This window comes from Anarrhichthys ocellatus, unplaced genomic scaffold (genome assembly GCF_004355925.1).
Source record: "Anarrhichthys ocellatus isolate YVR2014 unplaced genomic scaffold, GSC_Weel_1.0 scaffold29, whole genome shotgun sequence".
Taxonomy (NCBI): domain Eukaryota; kingdom Metazoa; phylum Chordata; class Actinopteri; order Perciformes; family Anarhichadidae; genus Anarrhichthys; species Anarrhichthys ocellatus.
The window spans coordinates 4,857,925-4,873,125 of NW_022280059.1; the positions used below are offsets into that span (position 1 = coordinate 4,857,925).

The window sequence follows — 15,201 nt, forward strand, 5'->3', positions numbered from 1 at the left end:
TTGGACATTTTGCAAAACAAATCAGAAGCTGTTTACTGCATTGTGTAACCAAATCCTTCGAGGTTCATTACCAGAGCTAAGTACAGAGGGTACATCACTCCAGAGGGCTAAGAGTGACACATCTTTCCTATCAACACTTCGTCAACACAGAAGTCATTAACCTAATGAGCAAAGTTAAAGAAAGAAACAGTAACCAAGCGTCGGTAGCCATGACGCAATGTTAGTAACAAAGTTCAGTGGGAGAAGAAATCCTCTGATGGGTGACGACATGCTCACAGCCAAGTAATCAGATGCTGGTTAGGAGTTAATTTGTATAGTTTTCCCAAAGTTTCTGAGTTACAAAACAAATAAACTGCCTTTTAGCATTAGATTTATTAAAAACTGGCTTGCATTAGCCACACATCTTTCTATAAAACAATATGCAATATATGATAGTTAAAAAGCAGACATAAAACAGCAACAACATATTAAATGATTCATACAAATAAGGACTTTTTTTAATGTAACTATAGTTGGCAGAGTATTTAAAATACTTTGAATAAACGTTCTTATTCAACATGTGAAGTTTGACACTGTATCAGCTTTGTGGTACATCCAGTATTTTGCACATGTATCTATAGTTCGAGGATTAACTTTAATTTATCTATTTGATAAATTCATTTTGTTAGCATTGATATTTTGTGATATAATATAAAAACATATTTGTCACCACACAAGTACAAATACAGTGGATTTCTGTGAGAGTAGGGTGCATTATACAGTAGTCATTTGGTGGAACTTAAGGGAAATTAGCACCAAATGAGTAAAACTGTTAGTGTAGCAGTATTGCATCAACATCAATCATACTTCAAATCATTTTGCTTTCTGTGGTTTAATTAGATAGAACTGCAGCCTTGATTGGCTGTTGGTGTAGCTGGTCAAGGACCCATTCTTATTTTTAACTAATTTCTTAAACTAAGTTCTTGTCTTACTTCTCTCTTGATTGTATTGGCCAGTAGTTAACTGTGATTATATAAAAGCATGTTTGCACACGGTTGCGGTACATTGTACAGAAATATACAGTAAAACTTTGAGAATTCATTATTATTGAGAATTTATTGATAAAATTATCAATCAATGATTACTTGAGGATTCATTAAATGCAAATCATGTTGGACAAAGGGAAGGCTTTCTCCACCATCAAAGTGTACTTGGCAGCTATTTCTGCCTGTCATATTGGTTTTGAGGGGAGGGCTGTAGGCCAGCATCCCTTGGTCTGCCGCTTCATGAAGGGTGCGCGCCGTAAACTCCCAGTCTCTAAACCACTGGTCCCATCCTGGGACCTTGCCACCGTGTTGGATGCTCTTTCGGCTCCACCTTTTGAACCACTCGAACAAGTGGACTTGAAAATGGTGGCTTTAAAGACAGCTTTGTTGTTGTCTCTCGCTTCAGCTAAACGAGTAGGTGAAATTCATGCTATTTCAGTACACCAAGCGTGTACAAAGTTCTTTTTGGGGAATGTAAGGGTGACTTTACATCCTAACCCTGCCTTTATACCTAAGGTGTTAGGGTCATACTCCCCAATTGATCTGGTGTCCTTCTATCCCCCGCCATTCTCCTCAGAGGAGCATCAGCGGTTACATATGTTGTGTCCGGTGCGTGCTTTACGCATCTACATTGACAGAACCAAAGGCTGTAGGAAAAGTGACCAGCTCTTTGTGTCTTGGGCAAAGAACCACTTGGGGAAGCCAGTCTCAAAGCAACAGCTCTCTCACTGGATTGCAGGGGCTATTGCTTTAGCCTATAGCTCTAAGGGGTTGCAGCCACCAGAGGGGCTGCGTGCTCATTCTACCAGGGGTCTTTCTACCTCATGGGCCCTTTTCAGAGGGATCTCTATTCAGGAGATTTGCACTGCTGCAAGTTGGGCCTCGCCACACACCTTCGCCAGGTTCTACAGGCTTGATGTTACAGCTTCTCCATTAGCCCATTCGGTGCTTAGTGTGGTTAAACCGAGGTAAGGCTGATTTAAGGACAGTTGGTTCTCCAGTAACATCTGCCCAGCAATCCGGGAGTCAGTATTTTCCCAATGTGAGACACGAAACGAATGCTATGAAAGAGAACTTTAGGTTACTTGCGTAACCCCGGTTCTCTGAGTAGCATTCGTGAGTGTCTCACCAGAACACCCTCCTTGCTCATTCGTAGCGAGAAGAGGTGCGCATTTTTGAATGACTGGCAGCGTAGTGTCAAGCCCTTTTATAAGGGGAGGGCCTCCACCCTCCTTGACACTGACATGCTTAGATCCTGGCTGGCAGAATGCAATAGGAGCTTCTGATGAGGTCACGCCAAGTATTTTAGCTTGTTCAAATCAGGCACATTCATTGATATTTAGCAAGATTACATTATCTGCTTCTTCTGCATTAATAAATATGACAATGTTCCAATAAAACGTTAATGGAGACAATGGAATATTATAAGTTGGAAATTAACTGTGTAGAATATTTGTGAGGTATCTACATGGTCATGAAATTAAGGTGTGCAATATTGAATTTGACCACAGTGTGGAGGCAAAGTATAGTTCAGCATGGCTCTGTAAGAATGATTATCAAAAGACTGATTCGATTATTTTTTACTTTTGAGGATTTATTTTAATCCACAGCACTCTTAAAGATTGTATTCATGATATTTCAAATAGTTTTCTCCATTGGAATGAAGTAGACAGGTGTGCTACTCTCTTAGGACATTGAAAGACTCTATCAAATATTGTGAATACACAACATCAACAAATTCAGCTTCATTTCAGTTAACTTCAACTTGCTGAGGTGGCTCCAGCTGATTTTCTTTGCCTTTACTATAGTATTGACAAAAATAGACAGGATATTGGGGAGAGAAAGTGGACGACATGCAGCAAAGGGCCGGGGGTTGGACCCCAACCCGCGCTGCTTTGTCAAGGACTAACATTAGTACATTAGGGCCCCACACTACCAGGTGAGCGATGGGGTGCCCAGTGTTTCACGATCATCTCCGGGATTTATTTTCTATTTGTATAGCCCATAGCTAAACCATACGGAAAGTTGTTCTCAACTAAGAGAACAGGTTTAACGATTTGATAATTATTATTATAATTACATGCGGGCAAATATACCTAACGTTGCCTTGCAGTTGATGTTTTACCATTTACAATGTGCACTTTCATCGCTGTGTGACGTCAGACAACTGCTTCCTCATGAAGTCAGGGCAGATGGATTTGCCCCGAAATGACAAGCAGTATCTCCATCTTTGAGTGGCGTTCCATTACACTTTTTCTACCGATGTTGTCTGGAATGCAACATTAAACTGCTGGGGGTAGGAATGTTTGTATTTCCCTTTTATTGTAGCACTTGCTGATTCAAAACTCTCTATTATCTGGCAGCTTACCCTTTTGACACTGGAGAATTGTTCACTTACTTTTTCCACTTTCACCATGCTACCTAAATTAAAAGGTTATCATTGTTGCATATAATTATAATGAACATATAAGTATCTGTTCATCTGCCTCGGTCTTCACATCAAAACATAAATTGCAAAAACAGATTTTCAATGGTTCCTGGGTAGACTTAATCACAGTCGTAAACACTGTAGTTAAGGCTGTATGTGTATAATCTACACTCTAAGTATCTAGAAATCACCAAAAGCAACAATCAAGCTGTTATAGGCTTAAAATTTTTATTATTTAGGCTCATTTAAAAATTCTAACTTTACAATTTAAAGCCGTCTGCAGGCATTACTTTAATGGACATAATCAGAATCACATTTATTGGCCTATTATGTCTAAACATTTGACTCCGGTTTCCAGTTTCTCTAAACACAGTGTCAAAAATAAATGTGTAGGAAGATACATATACACATCCATTGCCAAAATAAGGACAGTCAGGCTAAACAAAGACAGGCTAACATAAACACATCACTGTTGTGTACAGTTATTATGCACTTACTAGTTATAAAGTAATCAGGGTTCTTTAGATGATAGATGATATAATTAGTAGCTGATCTAAACCTATTTCTATCAAAATGATTCTTTCTCTTCATTATGGTTAACATCAAGTGCTACAATGTAAAACAGCAAAGATTCTGTTGTGTGTGTTTTCAGGTTTATCTGGAGCCACATATCATATATACTTTCTTTGAGTTTACTCAAACCAGATTTTTGTTTTGCTGGTGTCAGTTCACTCTAGCTTTAGTGTGCTTTATAGAAATACCTGGCTCCTTACTAGCTGTATGTGGTTCAGGGCTGGCCTCCCCTCTGCACTGACCTCAAAAGACACAAGAGGACAGCATATCACACAAAATGTAACAGATCCACACAGTGTTGAATCAACGGAGAGCAGATTCAAAAAGATTCAGCGTGTACCGATGGTGCCCTCTGCTGTTTTTGTATTGTGAATGCATACAATACTATAGTTACCTGTTCAGTGCAACTTTGGCAAGGCTTGAATGGAAGGATATGACATTCCTCTATTCCTCTATGTTTAATCACAAACGGATAACTCTGGGACTTCAGTTTGAATTCTTAACTAGCACAATGTAAGTCTGTGTGTGAGTCATCATGGCATAACGTGGTCCTGGAGACACAGAAGCAGTTTTGAGTACTTTTGCCATGCAGGTGTTTATATTTGTCAACAGATTTTTTTTCACGGTAATAGTGTCCCAACCGTCCAAGATGGTCTCTATTTTTCTTTTTCTGTTATACAAACAGCACTCTTCTTCTACTTAGGTCATGTACTGTATTTGAATCCCATTTTTAAATTCCTAATCCAATAGGCTTCACCTGCACACTAGGTGCAGGTGAAGCAAACAAGTCAAACAAGTCTCATGAAACTCAAAATTCAGGTGGTCTTGTTTATTTCATATGCCTCAGTGTCTCACAAACTTTGGTTAGGCAACCTTTTGAGAGGAGAAAACACAACGTGTAGTAACAAAAAAAACTTTGATGAGATGCTGGAATCATGGCTTTACCTTTTAACATATTAGATTAAGCTCAACTATTTGGCCTTTGCAAAAGAATGCAATTAAATCATAACTGTATATCAGCTGTTAGCTGCTATTGGTATGTATTTTGACTGTTTTATATAATATATATATATTACATTACTGACAAACACTGATGAATTATTTATAAAAGTGTTTGTATACTGCTGGAGGACAAAAAATAACAAGGTCATAGAGGTCACTTGAAATTGCTTTTCATGCATAGAATAATAATAATAATGCAATGATGAGTTATGCACTGATAATGTGGCAGTAATTATTTAGCATTACTTTGTACAATCATCAGTCAAAAGTGAATTACTGTGAAACACAACTGTACTGTAGTTTTCATTTGCATTACAATTCTTCACAAACTTGAACTTTACATGAAAATGAAGCCAAATTGACAGGGTTTTTGGTGGGAAGATTCAATTTAGTAGCAACAAATTTATTTATAAGGTAGCAAGACAAATAAAACAGAGTCGGTGTCAGAACTGAAATAAATTTTGGCTTTCTGCATGCTCAAGATGGAAGGATTTTATTCCTAAAAAAGTGCACTACTTTTTCTTTAATTTCTTTTGTTTTCAGTCCATAGATGATTGGATTCAGTGTCGGCGGGATAATTAAAGCTGATACCCCCATGAACCTCCTTAAATGTGGTGATATGTTCTTTATTCTGTATGAAATGATGGTGAAAAGACCCAGACACTCCAACAGGAGAAAAACTGCCAGATGTGTCGCACACGTCTGCAGAGCTTTGGCTTTTGTGTCGGATCTTTTGGATCTGAAGCATGCGACAAGGATCTGGAGATACGTGTACAAAATCATCCCATTACATAACACTTGTGAAATTGCGACCATAAGAAGCCCATAAATGTTATTGATGGTTGTGTTGGCACAGACCAGAGTCAGCAAAGATGGATTATCACAGTAAGGGTGTGTTAATTCAGATCGACAGCGGGGTAAACGCAAAAGCAGAAAAAAGAGTACAACTACTAGAACTAAACAACTCATCCACACAACTGTGATTATTCTCATAATGTGAGCATAAGTCATAACAGTGTTATATTTCAAAGGGCAACATATGGCAATGTATCGATCATATGCCATAGCACTCAGAATGATCACTGTACCTGTTGCATAGATGTGGATAAAGAATGCTTGGGCAACACAAACTGAGTATTGCATTGTCTTTCTGTTTGTCAGTATTTCATTGATCATATGTAGGAAGAATGCTGAGGAGCCTATTAGGTCGTTGATGGGAAGGCTCAGCAGAATTAGGTACATTGGCTTATGCAGAGATTTGCTCAGTACAATAGTGAGGATTAGAATAATGTTGCAGAAAAGTATGATCATGTAACTCAGAGTTGCAAAAAGAAATGCAGGAAAGACATTTTCAGAGGAGATGTTAAAGAGCTTTAGCACCACAACAGATGATGTGTTGTACAGGTTTTCCATCTTGATGCTCTTCCTTCCTAGAAAATTGAAAAGATGTTAAATATTTCCTCATTAGGTAGCCTAACTATTCATACACAATATACATTTAGCAAGATTATGAGAGACAAGAAATGTATACAGAGATAATGTGAAAAAAAAATAAAAGTGTGAAAATTCCAGTCATATGAGTTGTAAATTCTCTGCTAAGGACAGAATTTACCAAATTCAATCCTGAATACGTCCACGCCACTTCACTTTCAGTCCACATTCATCATATGTTATATATGCTACTGTATATAAATAACAATTTATAGTTTTAGGGTTTCACTGCTTTGCACATAAAAATCCAGGAACAAAATACACAGAGAGGATATACAGAAAACTACATAAACATGTAGTGGATCATCCCTACCTAGTACTGGCAACAATGACCAACTGGTAAGATGTTCAGAGGAAGAAGCAGCTTTATATGAGTGATTCCTTCTGAACACAAGGCAGCTCTCTGGAGTCTTCTGGTTTACCATGAAGTTTATCTTTAGAGTGTTATGGCAATGACTTAAGCACTGGCTCACAAGGGGCTTTGGAAGAATATCATATTTATTAGTTACCCTACTATCACCCACACATTAAGATAAAGGAAGTCAAAATGATTGGGTTGACACAGAGATATTTATATTACAAAAAATACTTTTTAATATTAACAAAACTAATTTAAGTGACTTGAAGAATTTGTGTTTATTGATTTCTTATATAGATCATGTTTTTGATCCCCTAGTTTTCCATAGGATGGTAGAGAAACCATCCGTACAGTTCTGGTAAACAACAAAGCTGAGCTTGGTTTCCCCCCAGCGTGGCCCTTTATGGGGGGGACCGGGTTTTAAAATATAAAGTGACATTTCTAAACTACTCTTTATTTCTACATTGTAAGAAATGGCTGCACATAATAAGACAAGACAATGCTTTCTCTGACAGTGAAAAACGACAGTGAAAAAAGTTTCAAACTTACAGCATTCAGATGGAATGACTTTTTTTATTTATTACAATCTTTCACATTATAAGAACAGTGAGCAAAAGACAAATAAGGAACAAAAAGCAAACAAATATGAGGTTGTGAGAATATCAGTATAGATTTAAATATATGGATTTATAATTTGAAATAAAATATTGCACATGATACATTATGAAGAATCTGCCTCATTGGAGGAATTTATCCTATTCTTTTTGGAGTCCTATGGAGTATGTTATGTGTATGTTCCAGCACATGTATGACAAAGACACGAGCTATGAGACAGTTTTTCTAAAGCCAGTATTTTGTAGCACTTGCTTTCAGCATGATCTTTAGGAGGTACTATCATCTTTACTTAGATTACTGTTGGGAATGATCAACCGTACTTTTGCCACATTCCCTCCAGCAGCATAGCTGAGTTTCTTTGCTTGGGAGTGATATAAATAGCGGTCTCTGTACGACTGCTCCGGTCTCTGTACGACTGCAGTAGGACCTGTGTCCGCATTCTCGGCAATAAGTCAGACACGTTCCCGGTGGGTGTTGGCCTCCGCCAGGGCTGCCCCTTGTCTCCGGTCCTGTTCGTGACTTTCATGGACAGGATATCTTGGCGCAGCCTGGGGGCGGAGAACGTCAGTCTCGGGGGTCTCGGGATCGCCTCTCTGCTGTTTGCAGATGATGTGGTCCTGTTAGCCTCCTCGGATCGTGACCTCCAGCATTCACTGGGGCGATTTGCAGAGAGTGTGAAGCGGCGGGGATGAGAGTTAGCACCTCCAAATCTGAGGCCATGGTGCTCTGCCGGAAACCGGTGGATTGCTCCCTCCAGGTGGGGACGGAGTGCCTACCTCAAGCGAAGGAGTTCAAGTATCTCGGGGTCTTGTTCACGAGTGAGGGTAAGATGGAGCGGGAGATCGACAGATGGATCGGTGCGGCTGCAGCAGTAAAGCAGGCGCTGCACCGGACCGTCTTGGTGAAGAGGGAGCTGAGCCGGAAGGCAAAGCTCTCAATTTACCACTCGGTCTACGTTCCTACCCTCACCTATGGTCACGACCGAAAGGACAAGGTCGCGGCTACAAGCGGCCGAAATGAGTTTCCTCCGTAGGGTGGCCGGGCTCAGCCTTAGAGATAGGGTAAGGAGCTCGGTCATCAGGAGGGAGCTTGGAGTAGAGCCGCTACTCCTTCGCGTCGAAAGGAGTCAGCTGAGGTGGTTCGGGCATCTAATTAGGATGCCTCCTGGACGCCTCCCACTGGAGGTTTTCCAGGCACGTCCAACTGGGAAGAGACCCCGGGGAAGACCCAGAACACGCTGGAGAGATTACATCTCCCAGCTGGCCTGGGAACGCCTCGGGATCCCCCAGAATGAGCTGGAACATGTTGCCGGTGAGAGGGAGGTCTGGGTCGGCCTGCTTGACCTGCTGCCACCGCGACCCGACCCCGGATAAGCGGAGGAAAATGGATGGATGGATGATATAAATAGCGAATCAAGTTTTTCCAACAGTCTCTCCAGGTCTGGGAGGATGTGGAGGACGACTGTGTTTCCCAGGCATTTAGCACATGTCTTCAGTTATTTCAGTGTTCAGCTCTTTTTCCCATCGTTGGTTCACATAATCTGTAGTGTCCTTGTTCAGCGATGTGATGTCATGATATAACGTTATTTTAAGACCCTAATTGCATCCTGAATTATAAACATCAATGAATATATGAACACATGAATAACAGTTGGTGTCTCACTTGGATCAGAACCTTTTACTTTTTAACGAAAATAATCACTGAACTGTGAATACCTGTAAAAGAGATATACTTGTTCGCTGCCATGTCAAAGTAATGTAGGCTGTTAGCTTTGAAGCAGTGTCGTTGTTCTTGTAACAATCAGTTGGTATGTGGTGTTAAACACAATCTCACTTCAGGGTTTAACTCAATTACACAAGATAAATGTATCATCGGAGAAGACACAGTTGTGTAGAGTGTGATGAACGCAGATGACCCCCGCCCCCAATCACGTAACCAGGGTTATCTCTGTTGGGCTTTTTAACATTAAGCCTGCACTACAAACGGGAGGTGGGGTTTAAAGGAAGAGGGGATTTCGGAGGCAGAGAGATCTAATGAAAGACACTTCTATTGCATGATGGGAAGTGGAGGATGCAGTGTTTTTAGAGCATGTCCCTTTCTAAGTAATTAAAGTCTGACTAGTCTTTTTTTTTTTTTTTTTTAAACCGTCTCTTGTGAGTATTTGAACTTTATAGATATATGAAATAAAATACATATATATATCCTTTTAACATACATCAGATGAACAGCATCCTGATCCGCCTATATGTCTTCCTGCCCAGTGTGTCACAGCACTACAGAGATCCAGCAAATTTACAATCTATAATTGTTTGCACATCTTATTCCATACATTGACATTACTACAGCACAATAATGATTTTATGTCAAATGAGAAATGCGTTCCAGAGTGAAACTCTCAACTTGCGATTGTGGCCCTTTTATTTCCTCCGTGTTGAGGAAAAACACATTTAATTCCTTTGAGAAACACTGCTGATTTTCTATATTCCTTTTTATTTGAGGAAATTACTCACTATCATCACTTACTACCATTTGGAGATTATGAGGAGATTCACTGCAGAAAACAATTAAAGGATAATTTCAATAAAGAGTAAGTAAAGGAGTTAAACAGTGTTTGTTTCTTGACAATTGATGGTGATTAATTGTATTTGTTTGTGCAAACAGTTGTGAAATTTAATTTAATTTTGTCAACACAATGCAATTTGTTAATATATAAAAATATAAACATACTTTTATTGCAATGTCAAGGAAAAACATGACCACAATCAGAATCATATTGTTTTAATTTCCTCATCAGTGGTCCACCTTACAGTCCACATAATACATACAGTGTTGAGACATGCACACAGTTTACACACTTGCTACTGAATTATTTGAAAAGGAGCAGAATATTTATTTTAGCATTTCAATACATTTTCCCTGCATGTATTTGGTCAGTGCAAGTGCATTCGTACCTGCAGTGAGATACGTTTGCTTTTAGTTTTTGTAACTCTGTAACTTCCAGTCAAACATATTACATAATGTACATCTGTCAGCAGTTTTAAAATGATCTGTGATTCACTCGATTGTGCTCAGCTGATGTCATTTTCCTTACCCTTCATTAAAACAGTTTACAGTCTACAGTTTCAACCTTCGGATGAGAAATGATCCAGTCTGTTAATCTGTAACTTGTGAAGTGCTGATAAACACATACGAACATTCACATGAACAATAAATAGAGAAACGCACAACATATTCATAAGACAAATAATCAACAGACACGGAGATGTGTAACTTCTCCGTAGTGCTGTAATACACGGCATGTTGTTGCTAGTGGAGCCTTCATTTAAAGGGGATTCTGAAATCATTGTTTGTTTAGGTGACATAATATATAACGCAAGTGTACATTGTGCATGACTCCTCTAATCGTGTCTAATTACAATAGAAAACTGGTTACAACTTGGATGAACAAATATTTCTTTTTAGGAACATCACCAGGCTCCGCTTCAGTTCCGTTGTTTTCAGTCCATAAATAATCGGGTCCAAGAAAGGGGGAAACAATAAGATTGATATACCAAGAACCCTTCTAATGTACGGCGATGCACTCTGAATGCGATGAGTAATTAGTGTAAAGGTAGTATTAATTTGTAAGATTAAGAAAACAACTAAATGTGTACCACATGTCTGAAAGGCTTTTTTCCGGGCATCAGGGTGATTAGTCATGACACATGTACGCAAAATCTGTGCATATGTGTATGCTATTATTGACAGTGGTCCGCCCTGGAGTAAGACGACAGTAAACAACCCATAGTAGTTGTTTATTCTGGTGTCCTCACAGATCAGTTTAGTCAATGATGGATTGTTACAGTACAAATCCACTATATTCGTCCTGCAAATTTTGAACCGTGTAAGCAACAAAATCAAAGTGACTATCATTGAGAAATTTATAAACCATATTAAAAAAATAATTATGATTACTTTTTTTGGACTCATGATAGCATTATACCTCAAAGGACAACATATAGCGATGTACCTGTCGTATGCCATGGCACTCAAGATCAGCAAGTTTCCTGTGCCATAAAAATGAATCAGAAAAGCCTGAGTGATACATGCCGACTGGGAAATCACTCTGTTCTGTGTCACAATGCTGTAAAGAAGATGAGGAAAAAAAGCTGTGGTTCCCACCATGTCACTAATGGGCAAGTTGAACAGGAGCATAAACATGGGCTTGTGAAGATTTTTACTTACAGCAATAGTTGACAGTACACACAAGTTGCAAAAGACGATAATAAGATAGGTGAGTGTGGCCAATAAAAACACTGGATAAATATGAGTAGCACTTATGTCCAATGGTACCAGTGTGAGTAAGTCCATATAAGATGCATTTTTATACATAGCTATACCGTCTTTATGATGCTGTTGCCTTCAAAATTGAATAAAAAAACGTACTCTCACCTGAAAGAAATGTTTTTCTTAACAAGCTATTTTGAAATCAGGGCTATGCATTGATTCAAATGTGCTGCTGGTTGTATACTTGTTGCAGTACATTCCATTATCCTCAGCTGCACTGCGCTATAAGGCTCAATATAAAAGACTCTGTTATTTATTGCCACCACTTCAAAAACAAAGATGACTCATGGGGTTAGAACAGAATACGTCAGGTGATGCAATTATTGAAAACAAACTAACATCATGACAGAACGAAAAGTTTAAACAACATCGTTGTCTCTGCAACATAATTAATCTTATCACTTTTTTAATCAGCTGTCCCCTGCCTTATGTAAGATATGTTATATATATTTGGAATTTATATTTGTTGATTTTGAAACATAATGAATAAAGTAAATCTTTAGGCTATTTAGTCATAATGCATTGTACATCAGCTCTTTTTTAAGTTTGTCATATGTCAAAATGAATAAACATATGACCATTCTAAAAAGTATTTTTCTTTTTTCAAAGAAAAATTTCCATACCTTCAATCTTGGAACTTGATATAACAAAACATAGTGTTTTGAGCTTTGACCGCAAATATGCAGATTTCCACAACGTGGCATTCAAGATCAGCAGGAGCCTAAATAAGGTCAGCACCAACTTCACTGTATGGAAGAATGGAGGAAACACTTAAATATGTGTATCTCTGGATTTCAGGACTTATGTAACTCTACACATCACCAGACTGTGATTTGGGTAAAATGAATAAATAATGCATGGCAAAAATGATCAGAGAGGATGGGGATATCAGGAAATGTTTACATTTCAATCTACATTGCAGGATAGGTAACTGACAAACTATGTTTCAGTCTAATCTTCAGTATGTACGCTTGCATGTTTGGTGTGAAACTGACATTCTCTGTATGCATGAGTCTAAGGACAGACTAAGCTCCGGGCTAACAGCAGAGTTCATTGTTTGCTTTGTTTGTTTGTTTTTTGCAATGGTTACAGACTACACTACTGTTCTCTTAGTAAATTATCAGAGAACTCAGGTAATACCTCTGCATCTTCTTCCTGTGAGGCATTGCATTAGGTGTGAAAGATGCTGATGGGGGAGCAGGTAAAAAGGGGACAAACAATTATGTCTGGTGGAGTTAGAAGACTGTTGTGCTCCTGTTAAAAAATGTCGGGGTCACACTGCTCAGGGCTGCTGGACACATGTTCCTCGCTAGAAAGTAACACGGAAGACAATCATTCTTTCTTCCATAGTGAAACTTGAGACTGTAACCAGTATGCTGTTTGTGTACCACCAAATGAAAATGTCTTGAACAGAGAAGCTGTAAATACTTGTAGCTGTTGAACTATGTGTCCTGCTTTATTTATTTATTTATTTATTTATGTAGGAGTTTTTCTCGCAGGGAAAACCTTGATGACTGTCTGGTTGAGAAGAGGTCTGTTCACTGCCTAGTCTGGGTAACAACTGTAAAGCTTCCTGGGCCTGGCTACATACTAAAGGTTTGGGAAGAAATATTGTTACATGGCTGCATCCAAGATTGGCCTGCAGCATCTAGGAAAGTATGTGAATATAGTAGTGCCATACAGCATTCACCTCACTGCAGAGAGCTCTTGTGGATGCCCTAGTTGTCTTTTCCCCTAACCACGCCATACTTCTCATCATTAATACCAACACCAGTGATAAGGATACAGAAGCTGTGCTGCATGTCACCTGATTGTAGAAAGTCGTGGCATACCGCAAGTCTGTGGTATTCTGCATTTCATCTACTACTTCAGGAGCCTTCACCTCACAGTCTTCTAGTAAATGAGAGCCCCGGCTGACATGTTAGCGAGAGGAATTACAAGCATATCAGGGTGCAGGGCAAGTCATGACAATGGAATTAGAGAAGGATTGCAAATAAGGAAAATATTGTATCGTAAGGATCTGCATTCTTTTCATTTTTTTTTCTCCTCCCTCAGATTCTTTGTTTATAAAATTATAGTTGACTATATGTATTTGGTTTTCATCTCACTATGAAGTAGGATATCATGAAAGTTAAATAGTTTTTGTGTGGTTGATTGTGCTGTTTTTTAAATTATTTGTTTTCAATAAATGAAAAACATGAAATACGTATGTTTTAGAATATTTGATTTTCATTAATGGACCACACATTAAACATCTTTACACCTTGTATATATTTTGAAGTGCATAATAAGTAAATACAAATGTGAACACCTTTCTAGAGCAAACAATATGCTCTAAAGAAATATTTCAGTGCTGAAAGGATCCGTCATTGTTGTGATTCATTTCCACAGTCTTTCTCTCAAAATTAGCTCCTGTCATCGTATTCCTCATCGTCTATTTCCATGAAATTGACGCTGAGGAATGCTCTTAAACATACAGTATGGTAAGGCTCATAAACATATCTTAACATGAATATTATAACCTTAACCATTCACAAAGCATGTAATCCTCAAATGGATAAAAGGATATGTAAAGAATATTTGACATAATTCTGTATAAAGACTCTTTTGGCTTAAAGATTAAGTTATACTGGATTTGAAAGTCAATATTGGTTCAGGATGAATGTAAAATATTTCATATGAAAGCCCAAAGCTTTGTTGAAAGGTTTCAATCAATTATGGAAAAACATGAAATATGTTTTAGAATGATTTTATTTTATTAATGGACCACACATCAAACATCTGTACATTTTGTATATATTTTGGACTCTGCAATAATTACAGTGTGATTATTGGATGTAAAATAATTTGCAGACATATGGAGTGCATGATAAGAAAACATGTGGACACATCTTTAGAGCAGACGATATTTAGACATACAATCAAATAAGAACAAGTAAAGAACAGACTAAATGCCTGAGACAGTTTCACAAAAGGCTTTAAATTAAAATGTAGTGAATGTTAAACTATGTGCAGTATGATACTAATTTCTCCATTGTACTTAAACAACACAAAGTGCTGTACACCCCAATAGAGACATAAAAGATAATATCGCAATAAAATCTTTTTTTTTTCAAACTTGTAACAACAAGAAAAAGTCAAGTAGGATATTTGTATAATTGCAGAAAGATGCACATATTTTCATTAGTCTTAGCATTATCACATGCAATGCCAATGTGCTCCTATCCCAACACTCTTCAATAAGCCTGACTCTGTATGTGTTGAAGAAAAAAAATATATCATCAAAAATATCCAGAGTAAAGCTTGATTTCAGTGACGAAAGTGACTTCAGGTTGTGTTCAAGTTCATGCACTTGTACTCTTTCATGCATAGTTGATATTGTT

The 15,201-nt window shown here is 38.2% G+C and overlaps 2 protein-coding genes across 2 annotated transcripts; both read right to left on the bottom strand.

Moving 5' to 3' along the window:
• Positions 1–5,505: 5,505 nt before the first annotated feature.
• LOC116392323 (olfactory receptor 52B2-like) lies at positions 5,506–6,441 on the bottom strand. The gene has a single exon (XM_031863659.1). It carries the CDS (start codon positions 6,439–6,441, stop codon positions 5,506–5,508), a length of 936 nt encoding a protein of 311 aa, XP_031719519.1.
• A 4,480-nt stretch (positions 6,442–10,921) lies between these two features.
• On the bottom strand, positions 10,922–11,863 carry LOC116392217 (putative gustatory receptor clone PTE01). The gene has a single exon (XM_031863434.1). The coding sequence runs from the start codon at positions 11,861–11,863 to the stop codon at positions 10,922–10,924; it is 942 nt and encodes a 313-aa protein (XP_031719294.1).
• Positions 11,864–15,201: the final 3,338 nt, after the last annotated feature.

Coding starts and splice junctions, on each gene's coding strand:
- LOC116392323 (XM_031863659.1), bottom strand. CDS start 6,441: ATGGAAAACCTGTACAACACATCATCTGTTGTGGTGCTAAAGCTCTTT.
- LOC116392217 (XM_031863434.1), bottom strand. CDS start 11,863: ATGTATAAAAATGCATCTTATATGGACTTACTCACACTGGTACCATTG.